Source organism: Hemiscyllium ocellatum, chromosome 39, assembly GCF_020745735.1.
Source record: "Hemiscyllium ocellatum isolate sHemOce1 chromosome 39, sHemOce1.pat.X.cur, whole genome shotgun sequence".
NCBI lineage: Eukaryota > Metazoa > Chordata > Chondrichthyes > Orectolobiformes > Hemiscylliidae > Hemiscyllium > Hemiscyllium ocellatum.
Window position 1 is genome coordinate 7,886,943 of NC_083439.1, and position 17,323 is coordinate 7,904,265.

At 42.8% G+C, this 17,323-nt stretch overlaps 1 protein-coding gene across 1 annotated transcript; it reads right to left on the reverse strand.

Moving 5' to 3' along the window:
• Nucleotides 1–2,385: 2,385 nt before the first annotated feature.
• On the reverse strand, nucleotides 2,386–13,763 carry LOC132834244 (calmodulin-like protein 4). Its single transcript, XM_060852921.1, has 5 exons — nucleotides 13,676–13,763; nucleotides 13,556–13,586; nucleotides 8,468–8,608; nucleotides 4,565–4,753; nucleotides 2,386–4,013 (listed from the first exon to the last, which is right to left on the reverse strand). The coding sequence occupies exons 1-5, from the start codon at nucleotides 13,676–13,678 to the stop codon at nucleotides 3,916–3,918; spliced, it is 462 nt and encodes a 153-aa protein (XP_060708904.1). The 5' UTR covers nucleotides 13,679–13,763; the 3' UTR covers nucleotides 2,386–3,915.
• Nucleotides 13,764–17,323: the final 3,560 nt, after the last annotated feature.

Consider the following 17,323-nt stretch of genomic DNA (forward strand, 5'->3'; position numbering starts at 1 on the left):
GGTCACTGGATCTGAAACGATAACTTTGGTTTCTCTCCACAGATGCTGCCAGACCTGCTGAGCTTTTCCAGCAATTTCTGTTTTTGTTCCTGATTTACAGTGTTCACAATTATTTCATTTTCTAAAATCACTGATTCCGCCTCTTTATTCATGGATATTTTTAACAGAGTTATAATTCTAAAATTATCAGGGGGAGCTTTGAACTCACAGTCTCTGGATGATATGCTTAAAATTGTTGGGTTCTACTTCAGTAACTATTATCGTATTCTACCTTGTTTCTAACATTCCGTTTGATGATGCTGTCAAGAGCAGATTAACCTGTCCTGTCAATGGATTAGACAGTTTGGTAAAACACAATACTGTGGCTGCTGGAAATCTGACCTAAAAGCAGTAAATTCTGGAAGTACCCAGGGAGGTTTGGCAGTGCCTGTGGAGAGAGAAAAGCAGATTTAGATCATTTCAGATCGGGGATCTTTCATTGAAGCTGATGACTAGTTTGTGTTCCTGTGAGCAGTCGCTGATCTGGTGAATGTTGTAGAATTCAGAATCAAGCCAAGGTTTAAGAATCTGATTAATGCTTGGACGCAGGTTTGAGTTTTCAATCAATTTGATGAGGTGAATCCAGTATTGAGGCAATTCTTCTGGTGCCTCAGGAACTGAATAAGCCATTCGGCCCTTTGAGACCTGCTGTACCATGGTACACCGAAGCATTCAATCGCTGATCTGTGACTCAACACCACACATCAATCTTAACCTTTGGTTACCTTTTTCCTGGTGAAAGGGGCTAGGGAATTTATAATCAGGGACTCTAATGATACATCAAAGGGATTCAGAAGAAACCTTTTTACCCAGAAAATGTGGAATTTGCTAACACAGGGATGGGATGAAATGAATAATATTAATCTAGTTCAGAGAAAATGAGAGTAATGTTGTTCAAATCCAGTACATTTGTGATGAATCGATCCCTTCCCTATCCCAGTTCCTCTCTGGTCACCACAAAATTTGAAATTAAATTGTACAACAAACAAGACAGCGCTCGGTTTTGGAAACACGTCAGACACGTTCACTAAATACCAAATAAAGAACCAATTTGTTGCAAACAGAACTTACTCAAGCAGAGAGCAGGGTTATGTGGAAAAGGGAGGAGTTTGGCTTGAAGTGAAAATGCTGGTGCAGAGACGATGAACTGATTCGCCTCTGCTGCAGAGTAATCATTTTATGATTTAGTGGAGATGTAAAGATTATCAACAAGAGGTTAAAATTCTGTAAATGTATACACAAGCACCCTTCTTGAGAAAGCACACACACACAAACAAATATAGAATGTTACCTTAAATATTCCTTGGCCAAGTAACAGTTAAATTCATGAAATAGCTTTAATTACAGATTGTCCAAATGTTGATCAGTAGCTGAAGTCTCTTTGCACACAAGCTGTTGGCACTAGATCACCTCCCTTGATCAGTCATGGCTGGCTGAAGTCTCATTTCTGGGGTCTGTGGTCAAAGATTCGAAATTCTCCTCAAAGAATCCTCTACCAGTAGTGATCAGATTTTCCAGTAGGTTTTCAACTCAGGAATTTTGATAAGAGGTGTTTCAGAGAAGAGAAAGACAGCTCAGCAGATGTTATCTCCCAGATGATCCGAAGTCTGATCGAATAACTTTATTGCACCCACAAACAGGTTTCATGTGACCTCTCTCTCAAAGGTTTGAGAAATCAGTGACTAGTGAAGCAAGTTGTTTTTGATTTGCCTCAGGAGAGATAAGGGTCCCATCCTCCGACTTAGTGATCATAGCCAATGACAGAACTAATAAAGTTTTGGTGGTGATGACCTCCTTGAGAAATAATGACTGCTTACAGGATGCAGCTCCTTTCAGAAGAAAAGTTGATTTTCTTTTAACGACACAGTTGGAAGGCAATGGGCAACCATCTCTTGTAAACTTTTCCCTGGTTGGATTGATCAATGAAATTGAAATGAGTAGGTTCTTACGAATAACTGAAGTACAGACTCGAGGTGGGGAGAAATTAAGTGGGGACCTATACTTAGACGGATCATTACTATGTGTCTCTAAGTGCCTGAAAGGGCCAAATGAGTCAAGTGGCTTTTTTCTGTGCTGTAAATACTACATTGTGAAAATCTTTTGTCCTAATTTGCTCCTGAAATTGTTGACTTGCAGTACCATGAATAATAGCAAAGATGTTGAGGGACCGTACCTGAATAATGTGAACATATCGCGAAGCAGATTATTGAACAGTCTCTCACTACCTAACCCTTTGGCAGGTACAGGGAGTGAAACCTTTCACAAGCAGGTCCTGGGGATTCAGGGGAGACTTGATCGAAATGACGCACACACTTCAGATAAATCACCTTTATTTTTATATGTTTCAACCTATCTCAAATTACAGTGACACACAAAATGTATAAATTTATGTTTGATGTTTTGAACATAACTAAAGTCATGAGTTTGAGGAGAATCAAAATTCTCAGGCACTGGAGCAACCCATAACTCAAAGCTGAGGGGACATTCTGTGTGTGATCATCTATGGGACCCCCCCACCCCCACCAACACACACACACACACACACACACACACACACACACACACACACACACACACACACACACACACACACACACACACACACACACACTCTTACTGTGTCTCTTTAGATTGCAGACTTCCAATATCCATTTACACAACGAGTTTGTCTCCTCCTGTAGGGCAATCCCAGCAGCTCATCGTGAAGCCCCAAGTCTGGGAATTTGCAGAAAGCTCTAATCAAGAAGATCCCTGTCATTGTTTTGAGTTGATAGACTCAGTGATTTCTTTGGGAATGCTGACACCTATCAGTCTGGTCAGTGTGGGGACAGTACATACAAACAAGGCCTCTATAACAATGACATGAAGTAGAGTGGGACGAAGTCATGGATCAGTTTGGCTAAAGTTGGATCAAAGTGGACTAGTTGGTCTGAATAGTCTGTTCCTGCGCTTTCAGAAACAGTTGTGTCCTTAGCTGCCAAGGTATTAGACATTCTTCCTAATCCTCCCTCCTTCTTTATTTCTCTCTTCCCTTTAAGAAACATCCTAAAACCTACCTCTCACCTGTCCTAATGTCACCTTCAGTAGGTCGCTATCACATTTGGGTGATAATTTTTCTATGAAGTATCTTGGGAGATGTTACTAATTTAATAGTGCGACATAATTACAGATTTTCATTGTAGCTACAAAGGTCAAGCATCCCTGTCTTGATGAGAGGTGACTGAGAGGCATCAGTCTGTCAGACCATCAAAGATATTAATTAAATAGTATCAGAAAACTGAGGACTGAGAAGGCCACTTCAGATTTAACCATGACAGGAGGGCAAGGCTTGTACACATAGCAACAAGAAAGACTAAGCTATGGTTGCTATCAGGAAGTTAATTGTGATGAGCTTGTACCTCCTAGAGTCATATATAGCTCCGGACCCACAGCAAAGCCGTTGATACTTATGTACCCTCTGAAATATCCTAATAGCCACCTAGTTGGCAAGAAGGTTATTCACTAACACCTTTGCAAGGGCAGTTAGGGTGGGTATTAAATGCTGTGGTGCCTACAATCCAATGAATGAAGACAAAATAAATTCAGCTTCACACATTGTGTGCCCAACACTTAGGAATGTAATCTGAGAAGAGTAGTAGAGAGGAGGAGCCTTTGAGTTGTTTAAGAGACAGGTGGATACTGCAATGCAGAAGAAAGAGTTGCACGTTTAAGGGAGACCAAATGAACTCTTTCAACGGTATTTATCTTGGTGCATGGGGTAACAACTGATCTTCACTTGGGTAGCATTGGAGTCAATCAGTAGATAATTTGGGTGGTTTAACCTGGAGAGAGTGCGTTGAGGTATTCCAATTCCTTGGTGTATCATTTGATGGAAGTTCAGTAATCTGCGAGTGGGAGGGTGATGCTCTGGATGAAGTCCTCGTATTTTACAATGCCGTTCGGGGGGATATTTGCTTCTTGCAGGAGGTCATCAACTGTAAGATAGATGTACACAGTTTAGTTAACCGCTTATATTTTCTTATTTTAATCTCCATTTTTACAGGCTTTTAACTAAACATTTCTAGTTTGGAATCTTCAGTTAAATCCTTACGTTGAAGAAATCTACTTCTTAACAGTTATAAACTCTCTTCTTTTTTCAGACAAAACTGTTCTACACATCCATCTTCAACAAGAACTTTTGACCAAAAGATTTCTTCAAGCTTTGGGTGTTTCACTTAAACCAAAAAAAAAACCCATTCCAAATCCTTCTTATCAAAGCCTAATGCTTTGCACTTTACTTGGTTCAGTTGTAAAACCCACCCATGTCAACAAATTCATTTAATTGCCAAAAGCTATATTTGACACTTATTTTAAAAATGAATTTGGAAAGACTTACAAGTTAATAACTAAATACCTTGACACACTCATAGACCATAACTGACATGCCACTAGTTCAAAATCCATACATCACAAGTGTCTTTGAAAGGTACCATATAAATGTCGGTAGAAAGACTTTAAAAAGAGAGTTTGTGCTCTGGGTTCTCACCTTCCTGGTTTGTCAGTTTCTCACCAAGTTGGGTCAGTTTGGTCCTCAGCTCAGTGGCTGTAATGAAGCCTCGCTTTTGCTTGTCTGTCATCAACATAGCTTCCAGAATCTCCTTTTGTGGATTCTCCTGCTGCTTCTGCTGGTGGATGATGGCAAGGAACGTCGAGAAATCCAGTTCACCATTTCTCTCTGGTTAAAAAAAGATTAAAGTTCCACGGTTTCATTTCCCCCGGCTCTGTTACTGAAGACCCCAACACCCACCAACCCCTCCGAGCTCCCCTTCCCCACCACCACCACCCTCATCTCCGTCTTCCTGCACGAGCCAGTCATGTTGCTTGACACCCCCCTTCTTCCCGATCGTGTGTCAGTGAAATCCAAACATGTTCCAGACAACATTCCTACAGTCTGGTGCACAATCATCCAACTGGGGTCTAGCTAGTGGCTTCATCATGGTTGAGTGTAACCAACCTGCTTGTGTGGGTAGGAACAAATGAAAGCTGGAGAAACTCAACAGGTCTGGCAGTATCTGTGGAGTGTGGAAAACGGAGTTAACATTTCTGATCAATGATCTTTCTTCGAGGTCATAGAGTCATAGAGATGTACAGCACAGAAACAGACCCATTGGTCCTACATGTCCATGCTGACCAGATATCCTAACTTAATCTAGTCCCATTTGCCAACACTTGGCCCATAACTCTCCAAACCCTTCCTATTCATATACCCATCCAGATGCCTTTTAAATGGTATAATTGTACCAGCCTCCACCAATTCCTCTGGCAGCTCATTCCATACATGCACCACCCTCTGTGTGAAAAAAATTGCCCCTTAGGTCCCTTTCCCCTCTCACCCTAAACCTATGTCCTCTAGTTCAGGACTCCCCCACCCCAGGGAAATGGCCTTATCTATTTATCCTATTTATGCCCCTCATGATTTTATAAACCTCTATACAGTCACCCCTCAGCCTCCGACGCTCCGGGAAAACAGTTTTCAACTAAATTTCTTGTGTTAGTATTTTACATCTCATGGTATAAAGCCAAGGAATCCAATTCCAGTTAAACTTGCTTCATGGACATGACGAGCAGCAGTGTCCTGCCGACTGGGGAAATAAATTAGGGGAGAATTAATTAGGGTAAGCGATGGCCTAATGGTATTATTGCTGAACTGTAGATCCAGGTAATATCCTGGGGAGCCAGGTTCAAATCCCACTACAGCAGATGGTGGAATTTGAATTCAATAAATATCTGGAACTAAGAGTCTAATGATAACCACAAATCTATTGTTGATTGTCAGGAAAAATTAGCTGGGTCACTAATGTCCTTTAGGGAGAGAAATCTGCCAGCCTTACCTGGTCTGGCCACATGTGACTCCAGACCTACATCAATACGATTGACTCTTAACTACCTTCTGGGCAAATTAGGGATGGGCAATAAATGCTGACCCAGCCAGTGATACCCTCTAGAGGAAGAAAAAACTCCACCCCTGCCAAATGCCAGTTGGCACCAAAACAATCTCTGCTTTTGTCCCTAAATCCATGTAGGCCCATTCCAGGAAACATTGCTAGTGAGGCAATGAGATGGTGAGCCATACTGACATCCTTCTCATAATTTTCCCAGTATTCCTTCACACCAAGAATCCTGCCTGTTCGTCAATGGACTATTCCACCATTGAGACTTCACTGTTTAATCCATTCACAATTTCCAAGTGGCAGTGGAACAGGGGATGCAAGCTGATGTTTTGCCATTTTGTTTTTCTTGTGTTCTTTCATGAGAGGAGGGTATTGCTGGCAGGGCCATTTATTGCCCATTCCCAATTTCCCTTGAACTGAGTGGCTTGCTGGCTCATTTAACATAGAGTAAAAAATGAGGTCTGCAGATGCTGGAGATAGAGCCATGAAGCGTCAACTATATTTCTGTGGTCTGGAGTCACCCATAGATCAGAAGAGGTAAGGAGAGGTTTCTGTCCATCAGTAAACCTGAGTTTTATTTAAAGAATAATCAACAATGGTTGCATGGTTATCTTTACAGACACAAACTCCAGTATAATTAGTTGAAGATAAACTCCAGCAACTGCAAAGGTGGGATTTGAACTCATGTCCCCAAAGCCTTATCTTGGCCCAGTGACATTACCAATACACCACCTCCCATAATGAAGGCCAGTCTGGATTCATTTGCTCCACTTGTTGAAATCAGCTAATTTGGCACAGAAGAGGTGTTTAGTGAAGTGTCTTCAAGCCTCCATCACTCTGTGCAACACTAGATAAAATTCAGTCCCATTGGATCACTGTGGCAGCTGCCAAGATATACTCTTTCATGAAAACCCTCACAAGTGTTGAATATTGAGTAAAATTTAACAAAATTCAACAGTTGGTTGATAGTAGTTCTATTTTCTGTTGGGTTGAATGTGCTGCTTCTGTACTTTAATAATTGGGTGTTTTTGTCCTGTTCTGGCCACTATATTTTAGCAATGATGTCAAGGATTTGGAGCGAGTGCAGAAAGATTTTATGGGAGCGGTTCTGGGGATGAGAAACTTTGGTTATGAGGATAGATTGGAGAAGCTGAGACATAACTCTGTGGAAACATGAAGGCTGAGAGGGCGGCACGGTAGCACAGTGGTTAGCACTGCTGCCTTACAGCACCTGAGACCTGGGTTCAATTCCCGACTCAGGCGACAGACTGTGTGGAGTTTGCACGTTCTCCCCGAGTCTGCGTGGGTTTCCTCAGGGTGCTCCGGTTTCCTCCCACTGTCCAAAGATGTGCAGGTCAGGTGAATTGGCCATGCTAAATTGCCGTAGTGTTAGGTTAGGGGTATGGGTGGGGTGCGCTTCGGTGTGGACTTGTTGGGCCGAAGGGCCTGTTTCCACACTGTAAGTAATTTAATATAATTAAAGGGCTTCAATCATGAGGGGTCTGCACAGAGTCAATTGGGAGAAAATATTTCCACTTGTGAACGGATCAAGAACAAAAAGACATAGATTTGACATAATTAGTAGAAGAAGCAAGAGTGGAATGAAGAATTTCTTTTCATGCAGTGGGATGTGCAACACACAGCCTGAGAGAGTGGTGGAGGAATGTTCAATTGAGGCTTTCAAAATGGAATGGAAGCTTATCTTAAAAGAAAGAATGTATATGGAGAAGGGGAATGGCACTAAATGAGATGCTTACTCATGGCTTCAATGGGCTGAGAAGCCTCCTTCTCATTGTAACAAAGCTGCGATTCTGTGTTAAGGCAGAGAAAATTGCAAACAAAGCTCTGAGGTTTATTTCTAAAGGAATACAATGGAAAAGCAGAGACACTGTATCACATACAGAAACTTGGTTAGACCTCAGTTGGAGTGCTGTCCACAGTTCTGGTCTCTATAATTACAAACCACAAATAGAGGCACAGCACAGATACATAAAAGATTTACTAGCAAAGAGACCAGAGAACTGAGAGGAGTTAATTATAACCAAATATTGAACAGGCCAAGGGTATTTTCTTTGGAAGCCAGAAGGCTGAGGTGTTTCCTGTGAAATGTGTAAGGATCTTGATGGGGTAAAGGTAGAGAAGATATTTCATTAGTCTGATAGCTGCTTTCTACTTCATCACAATCTTGTGATTTGTAGGGGAGACCTTAAGTGGGCAACATTACAATGAAATAATCACTGATAAATCTGGTGGGAAACTCAGGAGAAGCTTTTCCACAGAGAGTGCTTGGAACAGGAGAACTCACTAGCCCAAGGTAAACTCTACAAATGCACTTAAGGCGAATTTAGAGATGCACATGAGGGAGAAAGGAGTAAAATGTTATGTTGATAGGGTTAAGTGGAGAAGGGTTGGAGGAGTTAGCATCAATACCAGCATTGATGAGGTGGGTTGAATGGCCTGTTTATGCGTTGCAGATTTTAGATAACAATTGCATTTACCGATTTTATGATGCAGCAGGTGTCTGTCCACCTCTCCTGGGGTTGGGCTGGTACCCAGGCACCGCATCACTGTGATCAGGTCTCCAGTGGATATCTTGCCTTTGCGCTTCTTGTCATACAGCGAGAAGCACTCTTTGAATTCTGAAGAAAACAGATCAGGCATGTCACAGAACACACTATCACTGTCAGCTTCAATTGCTGTGAAATGTTGTTTGTGTGAGAATCACACTCATTACTGCAATAACAGTGCAGCATTACACTGTGTAAATGGTGATGTGTCACTCGGCTGCTAAGGTGAGCTGTGTTTAATGAGGCCTGCTGTTTTTAAAGCTTCAGATTCAGTTTGCTGTAAATCCTGAGGTCATTTAGGTCATTAATTGCTGCGAGTGAACAAATATTTGCAGATTGAAATGTTCATCTAGATTTATGATTGCATCTCAGGTGAAGCCAGCATGAAATTACTGGTTTTCTTTTTAAAATAAAATGTACCTCAAAAACTATTACGCGTCTCTTGTTAACGCGAATCGCCTGTAATGCGATTGGTGAACAGGGAATGATGTATCTAAAACGTGTGTTGGCTGGAACACGATTATATTGCTAACACTTTAAGTGTTATTTGTATTGCATGATGTTTTATATAGCGTAGGAATGCAATGTCACATTATAGAAGAAATTACTGTAATGTGGCTTTTGTAAAGTATATACTGGGGAAATTGAAGTCAATGGTTTGTAAAGGGAAGCTGTAATAGCAGGCTTGGTCCATCCGTGAATGAGTCTCACTCTTGATCTATTTCCCTTGTAGTGATTGTAACATGGTCAGCCAGATGGATGTCATAGAATATGTGTTTCCTGACTGGGGCTGTTAACCTGGTCCAACCAGGGAGCCCCAGCTGACAGATACAAACAGGAGAGTCAGAGATTCTGACAGCTGGCTCTGAATGAGGCAGTATGATAGGCGAGGACTGTTCATGTTTAAATAAAGGATGACTTGGTGACGGAATACCGGCCTCTGTGGAGTTAGTTCACTCTCCTCTCCTGAAGTGTTGCCTCTCACTTGGCTATGATTCCCCACGTCCTCAACAGGCACTGAGCAATCCCATCACATCCCCTGACTCACTGAGGCTAGCTAACTCCATCCAGACTAGGATCAAACCGGGCACCTCCCTGCATTCATATAGAACCCTCTTGTCTATTTAGGTAATAAGTGGCCTCTGAGTTGGCAAGTTACCATTCCTACTTTAACCCTGACCTCCATCTGTTTGACAATCCAGCCTTGCAGCTGGCTGACTGCATCAAGTGAAAAGAGTTAAATAATAAATGACTTATTCTGACAGTTAGCAAAGAGGAACAAAGCCGAACCTGATCAGGATTGAACTAAACACTGTTCCCCCGTTCAACCTGATTAAGTATCTTTGGAATTAATAGTTTCTATTCCTGTGGGTGTGTCTCTATGAAATACGATCGACGTATTATGTATCTTTTCATTGTGTGTGCTGTTCTGTTTGTTTCTTTCACCTTTTGACTGATGGGTTCTTAGTTCTAAACAGCTCTGGGACTTTAGCTGCAGTTTAAGGTTTGGGGATTCTGGGCCATCGTTGCAGCCCCTATAGGGTTCTGCTCCTCCTACGGACTGTGCTTGTCATTGGCTTTGATTTCTGGACTTTAATTACTCCGTGTGGTGGCCCTGCCTTCAGCTGCCTGTGGCCCTAACCTCTGGGATTCCTATCCCAAGACCTGGATACCTGCCTCTCTTCCTTTAAGATACAACCTACCCGCTAACCAAACCGTTGTTTGTTTGCATTCCTAATGTTTCCTTTTACAGCCTAATCCTACGCCTGTGAATCCTGTTGGGGCGTTTTACAATGTTTCAGGTGCTACATAAATGCAAAATGTTGTTGTGGTCCTAACTCAGTACAAATTATTTCAGAAACACTACTTTTTTCTCTTCATGGAGAATTGATTCTCACATTCCCCAGAGACTCTGGGTAATTGTCCATGTGTAACAAGCACATTGAGGTGAGGTGACAGCAGCTGTCGAATGGTTCCAGCTTGGAGTCAGAGAGATGTACAGCACGGAAACAAATCCTTCTGTCCAACTCGTCCATGCCGAGCAGCTATCCTAACCTCATCCAGTCCCACCTGCCAGCACTTGGCCCATTGTCTCTTGGTTTTGACCACTCCACACACAATGGGTCCCAGCAGCTCCCTCAGCAAGCTGAGAGTGGGCAGAACTGGACACTGAGGGTGGAATCTGTCCCATCCTCTGGACATGGTCTGGAGGAAGTTCAGAAAGTCCAGCATTATCTCAGCTCCCTAACACAATCATCCCTCTCCTCCACCCCTCTTGCTTTGGGAGTTGAAGGTAGGGAGTGAGGGGGGGGAGAGTTGGACAGCGTCAAAGACACAGATACAATGTAGTAAGCACCAATGGCAGATATCTGAGGCATTAATTGAAGTAATTAGCAAAAATCTATTTATTTAAGAGTCTACGATTTTGCTGAAGGTGTTGATACCCCAATCGCTCCCCCTGACCCCTCCCTGTTGACCCCCCCAATCACTGACCCCCCTAGCACTGACTCCTTCCCAGTGACCCCCCCCCCATCCATTGACCCCCCCTTCACCAATGGCCCATCCCTTGAGCTCTTCCACTGTCCCCTCTCCCACTGACCTCCTACCCATTGATCTCCCCTCCCCCTGACCCCCTCCGCAGGGTTATCCTCATGTCATTTCCTCACAATATAGAATATGAACTTGTGAAGACAAGTTTACAAAGGCAGTAGATACATGGGAACCCCAGCCCCTGCAAGTTCCCCTCCAAGCCACTCACCACTCCCAATTGTGCCTGCAACTCCAAACCCCAACTCAGCATTGGAAATAGCCACTGATGTGAGTGTCATCAGTTTAGGGGCTGCCCTCCTTCAGGAAGAGGTATCTAAATGGAAGAGATAAAGCTACACCCACATCAAAAAGGATACTGCATCTAGGGGTGCAGGTGCATTGTTCCTTGAAAGTGGAGTTGCAGGTAGACAGGGTGGTGAAGGAGGCATTTGGTACACTTGTCTTCTTGGTCAGAACATTGAATAAACGAGTTAGGATGTCATGTTGTGGCTGTACAGGACATTGATGAGGTCACTTCTGGAATATTGCAAACAATTCTGGTCGCCCTTCTATTGGAAAGATGTTGTTAAACTTGAAAGGGTGCAAAAAAGATTTACTAGGATGTTGCTAGGTTTGACAGATTAGAGTTAAAGGGAGAGGCTGAAAAGGCTGGGACTGTTTTCATGGGAGCGTCAGAGGCTGAGAGATGACCTTATAGAGGTTTATAAAATCATGAGGAGCATGGATAGGGTAAATAGGCAAGGTCTTTTTCCCAGGGGTGGGCACGTCCAAAACTAGAGGGCATAGGTTGAAGGTGAAAGGGAAAAGATTTAAGAAGGATCCCATAGTGTAACATTGTCACATGTGTATGGAACGAGCTGCCAGTGGAAGCACTGGAGGCTGGCACGATTACAACATTTAAAATGCACCTAGATGGGTACTTGAATAGGAAGGGTTTCGAGAGATATGAGCCAAATGCTGGCAACTGGGATTAGGATGTCTGGTCAGCATGGGCTAATTAGACTGAAGGGTCTGTGTCTGTGCTGTGCTTTTCTATGAGAAGGGGAAGGAAACCCTGAGTTTATCAGTGACTGTCAAACACATAGAGATCGATGTGAGAAATAGATAAAGAGGGACCACAGCCTATACTGACCACAACCCCATTTCCTGTTGTGGCAAGGTTTATGATGTTATTCACTGGTGCTTGTTCCTTCAATATAAAAATCCACCACCAGGAAATTGGATAGCAAAGGCCCTGTCATAACCTAGAGAGACTCAGTTAGACCAAGAATAGAGGGGTGGATGTGTCCGTTGTTTTGTGTTAATTTCTTTTTCCCTACCTTTTTGTAATGAGATAAAATGAATCTTATTTTAGTCTTTTTGCAGGGGAAATGTCATGATCATGAATCATAAGCCTGGTCACCCATGGGCATAAAAAGCTTTTAATTACAACAAGTTTTTGTTACAACAAGTCTTTGTTTTTAAAGAGGACTGATATAGACAAAGATAACTGTCTGGGGAGAATTTCTGAAATGTCACAACTGAAAGTATCAAAGAAGCTTCAAGGGGAGAACTGGATTACATATTGAACTTGTGAGTATCTTACACTGTGAACCTGATGGGATAAAAGTCAGTGAGTGGGGCAAAATGCATGTTTGCATTTCCCCCTTTCAAGAATATACAAGTTTCACCCTGTTCTGTATGTATCAATGGTCTGAAACTCTCATGTCTGAGCTATTTGTGTGAATTGATGTGGGTTTGACACTTGGTGCAGTGTGCATCACAGTCAAAGAAGTTTCCATTAGTCACCCGTGCATTTCAGGTAAAGGAAGTCCCTCTCTGAATGCCAAAAGCTAGATAGCAAACCAATTCAAAGGAAAATAGGACAAAAGAATTTTGGCCAACTTGCAAAGCCAAGAATTTCAAAATCAGTAATCCACTATTTACTTCATGTGCATGACTCAAAGACTGATCGATATATCTTTAGCTTCCAGCTTTTATTGGACTCAATTATTATGTCATCACCTTACATTTAGAAATGAATAAACTCACTCTTTTGTTAACTCGAGAAAGCTTTATTAAACTGGCCTTTTATAAAACTTAAATTTCTTTCATCTGGAAGAAAGGCATTCACGAGGGAAGGGGTCCTTTCTAAAAGTCACCTTGTGTGTGGGGCAGGTCAAATGGAGGGACAGGTCAAATGAACAGGGACATAGTTCATCTGTCCTTACCAGGGTCTTTGACAATTTTAGACATCCATCTGGAACTGCAATAAATTGGGGAATCCCACCCAGGGGCTTGTTGCAATAACATACAGGACTTCAGGATCGGAGACCAAAGCTTGGAGGGGTGTTTAGTGAGAGGGGATTGTCGCCACAACAAGGAAATAGAGTTTAGGCACTGGGGACTCCAATAACCTGTGAGAAATAACTAAACAAATATACCATACCATACCATACCATACCATACTATGTATAGACTCATACTCACCATGGATTTCATCTTGAGTGAAAAATTTAGCCTGCAATTGGAACAAGAAAAGTTATTGCTTTGTGTTTCCACATTAAGAACTATTTTGAAAGCACTGGGATTCTCTTGTTTTGTCTTTACCATTGCTTTTGCTGCCTCCCTGTTTTCCCTTCCTCTTTAATGATGTGTTTGTCTCTCTAGTCGCAATCCAGTACTGCTCGCCTTACCCCTCCACCTATCTGATTATAGGCTAAAGTCCACAATGAATACTGCTTAGTGGATGCAATAAATATCCTGATCACTATGGTTACAGGATGAGGCATCCCACAGGGTCAGATTCCAGCTACCAGCTGTTAATCCATCTGACAGACATGCGCACACCCACAGGAACACACACACACACTCTCTCTCTCTCTCTCTCTCACACACACACACGAACATACACTCACACATAGGAACAGACACACAGACACACACACACACACATAGACACACAGACACACACAGGAACAGACAGACAGACACACACACACACACACACACACACACACAGAGGAACAGACATACACACAGGAACAGATACACACCCAGGAACACACACAGGAAGATGCACCCACAGGAAAACACACACACACAGGAACACATGTATGCAGGAACACGCACCCACAGGAACAGACACATACACACACACACACATACACAGGAACAGACACACACAAACAGGTACAAACACACACACATATAAACACACAGACACACACACACAGGAAGATGCACCCACAGGAAGACACACACACAGAAACACATGTACGCAGGAACACGCACCCACAGGAACAGACACATACACACACACACATACACAGGAATAGACACACAAACAGGTACAAACACACACACATATAAACACACAGACACACACACATAGGAAGATGCACCCACAGGAAGACACACACACAGGAACACATGTACACAGGAACACGCACCCACAGGAACACATGCCCACGGGAACACACATACAGGAATACATATACACAGAGGAATACACGCATCCATCAGAACACCCACAGGAACACACACCCACAGGGAGACATACACACGAGGAACATATATACACACACACAGGAACACATCCCCACAGGAACGCACACACCAAGAAATACCCAGGAACACACCCACCCACAGGAACACACCCACCCACAGGAACACACACACACACAGGAACACATGCACACAAGAACACACACACACAGAGGAATACACACACACACACACATACACACACACACACAGGAACAGTGACTGAGGAACACACAGAGAGGAACACACATATACAGAACACAGGAACAAATCCACCCATACAGAACACAGAAGGACACACACACACAAGAATAAACATACACACAGAGGAACCAAGACAGAGGGACATGACGTAGTCATGCATACACACACATGAACACATACTCAGGAACGTAGACACACATGCACTGAGGAAGATAGATACATATACAGGCGTACACAGGACTATAGACACACAAATGCACACATAGCATATACACACAGGCACACACACTGAGCACACAGGAACAGACAAGCACACACAGAATACACGCATGAACATTGACATACATGCAAACATGCACATAGAAACAAGAACACAGGAACAAATATATATGCACACATACTCACACACCAAGAAACACACACTCTCACACACCAAGTAACATACACACACACACACACACACACACACACACACACACACTCCTCCAACAACATGACACACCCACATGGGTTGCATCAGTTCAGGAAAGTAGTTCTTTAACAACTTCTCATGGATAATTAAAAAGTGTGGCAACAAATGCCAGTGACACAATGCACATGTGTACCCACACGTACACACATACATGCACACACACATGCTCACACACGTACACACACACAATCTACCCCAACGCACACACTTACACATGCATACGTACCTAAGTTTTAAATATGTTTGTAGTCAGTGCTTTTCATTTTGTGTTTTCTCTGTTACGTTTAATCATCTTTGTCTCTAGTTTCACCTTTCTCTCTTCAACCCTGATTCTTGCAGCTGCATTTCCAGACATGCCTCATCCAAATATCGAGTCCTGAGCTGTGATCTCATGAATTAAAGGATGGAGTTTCTGTTGGAGCTCTTCCTGAACTGGTGGTGGATTCTAATGAAATGTTTAAAATTATTTTTGTGTAACAGCTGCTGGAGAGAGGCAGACTCATTACTCCCTGGCAACGAGTGTTGCTAGGGACAGCCAAAGGGCTGTTTAATTTGCAAAAGGGTCAGCGAGCCTTCCAGTCAAAGGAATAGGTGACGATCAGCCTGGAAGAATGGATTGCTGCTAATGGGGAATGTTAGTGGCTGACAATGAGTTATTTATGGTGACAGCCCATGTGATGACAAGATCTGGGGTGTTGGGGTTGGGGTAAGGACATGGGAGAAGTTGCTCAAGCCTTAAAATTGTTGAACTTGATAACTACCCTCTGTCTTCTATGACCAAGCCAATTTTGTGGATCCTATGTAACTTAATCTTCTGGACCAGCCTACCATGAAGGACCATGTCAAATGCCTTGGTATTACATTCTCTGCCATATGCTCATCTTTGTCCCTTCCACAAAAACTCATTTGAATTTGTGAGACAAGACCTCCCCCGCACAAAACTATGTTCACTCTCCCCCTAATAAGTCCATTGTTTTCCCAAGTACAGTACAAGTAAATCCTACCTCTAAGAATCTTCTCAAATAATCTCTGTGCCACTGATGTAAACCTCACTGGCCTATAATTTCCAGGATTATCCCTGTTGCCCTTCTTAAACAAAGGAAAAATATTGTCAATCCTCAAGTCTTCTGGGACCTTGCCTGTGGCTGTAGAGAATACAAAGATCTCTGTCAAGTCCGCAAAGATCTTGTCCCTTGCCTTCTTCAGTATCATGAGATAGATCCCAACAGGCCCTGGGGACTAATCTACCTTAATCTTTTCATGACACTGAATACTTTCTCCTTTTTAATGTCAACATGCCCTAGAATATCAACATTTCCCTCTCTAATCGTACCATCTTTCATGTCCTTCTCCTTGATGAATACTGATGAGAAGTACTCATTAAAAACCTCGCCTACTCTCTCTCTGGCTTCATCAAAACTTCCCTCCCATGCCTAGGAGTGGACTTAACCTTTCCCTAGTGTTACCCTTTTGCTCCTAATATACAGAGGAACCTCAATTATCCGAAGGACACGGGTGGGGATTATTTCGTTCAGTTAATCGAATGCTGGATAATTGATGCCAGAAAACATAGTTAGCCATGCATCGGGACTTTGCGATCTTGTTCGGATAATCCGAAATTCAGTTAATTGAATGCTGGAAAATTGAGTTTCCTCTGTACATATAGATTCATCGAGTCATAGAGATGTACAGCAGGGAAACATCCATGCCGACCAGATATCCCACCCCAATCTAGTCCATCTGCCAGCACCTGGCTCATATCCCTCCAAACCCTTCCTATTCATATAGCCATCCCAGATGTCTTTTAAATGTTGCAATTGTTCTAGTCTCCACCACTTCCTCTGGCAGCTCATTCCATACACGTACCACCCTCTGTGTGAAGAAGTTGTCCCTTGGGTCTCTTTTATATCTTTCCCCTCTCAACCTAAACCTATGCCCTCTACTTTTGGACTCCCCCACCCCAAAGAAAGGACCTTGTCTATTTACCCTATCCATACCCCTCATGATTTTATAAACCTCTATAATGTCACCCCTCA

Excerpts from the sequence above, each read along its gene's own strand:
- LOC132834244 (XM_060852921.1), bottom strand. Across the intron at positions 8,609-13,555 it reads CACTCAAGATGAAATCCATG|AATTCAAAGAGTGCTTCTCG; the intron begins GTGAGTATGAGT and ends TGTTTTCTTCAG. Across the intron at positions 4,014-4,564 it reads GAAACTGACAAACCAGGAAG|TTGATGACCTCCTGCAAGAA; the intron begins GTGAGAACCCAG and ends TCTATCTTACAG.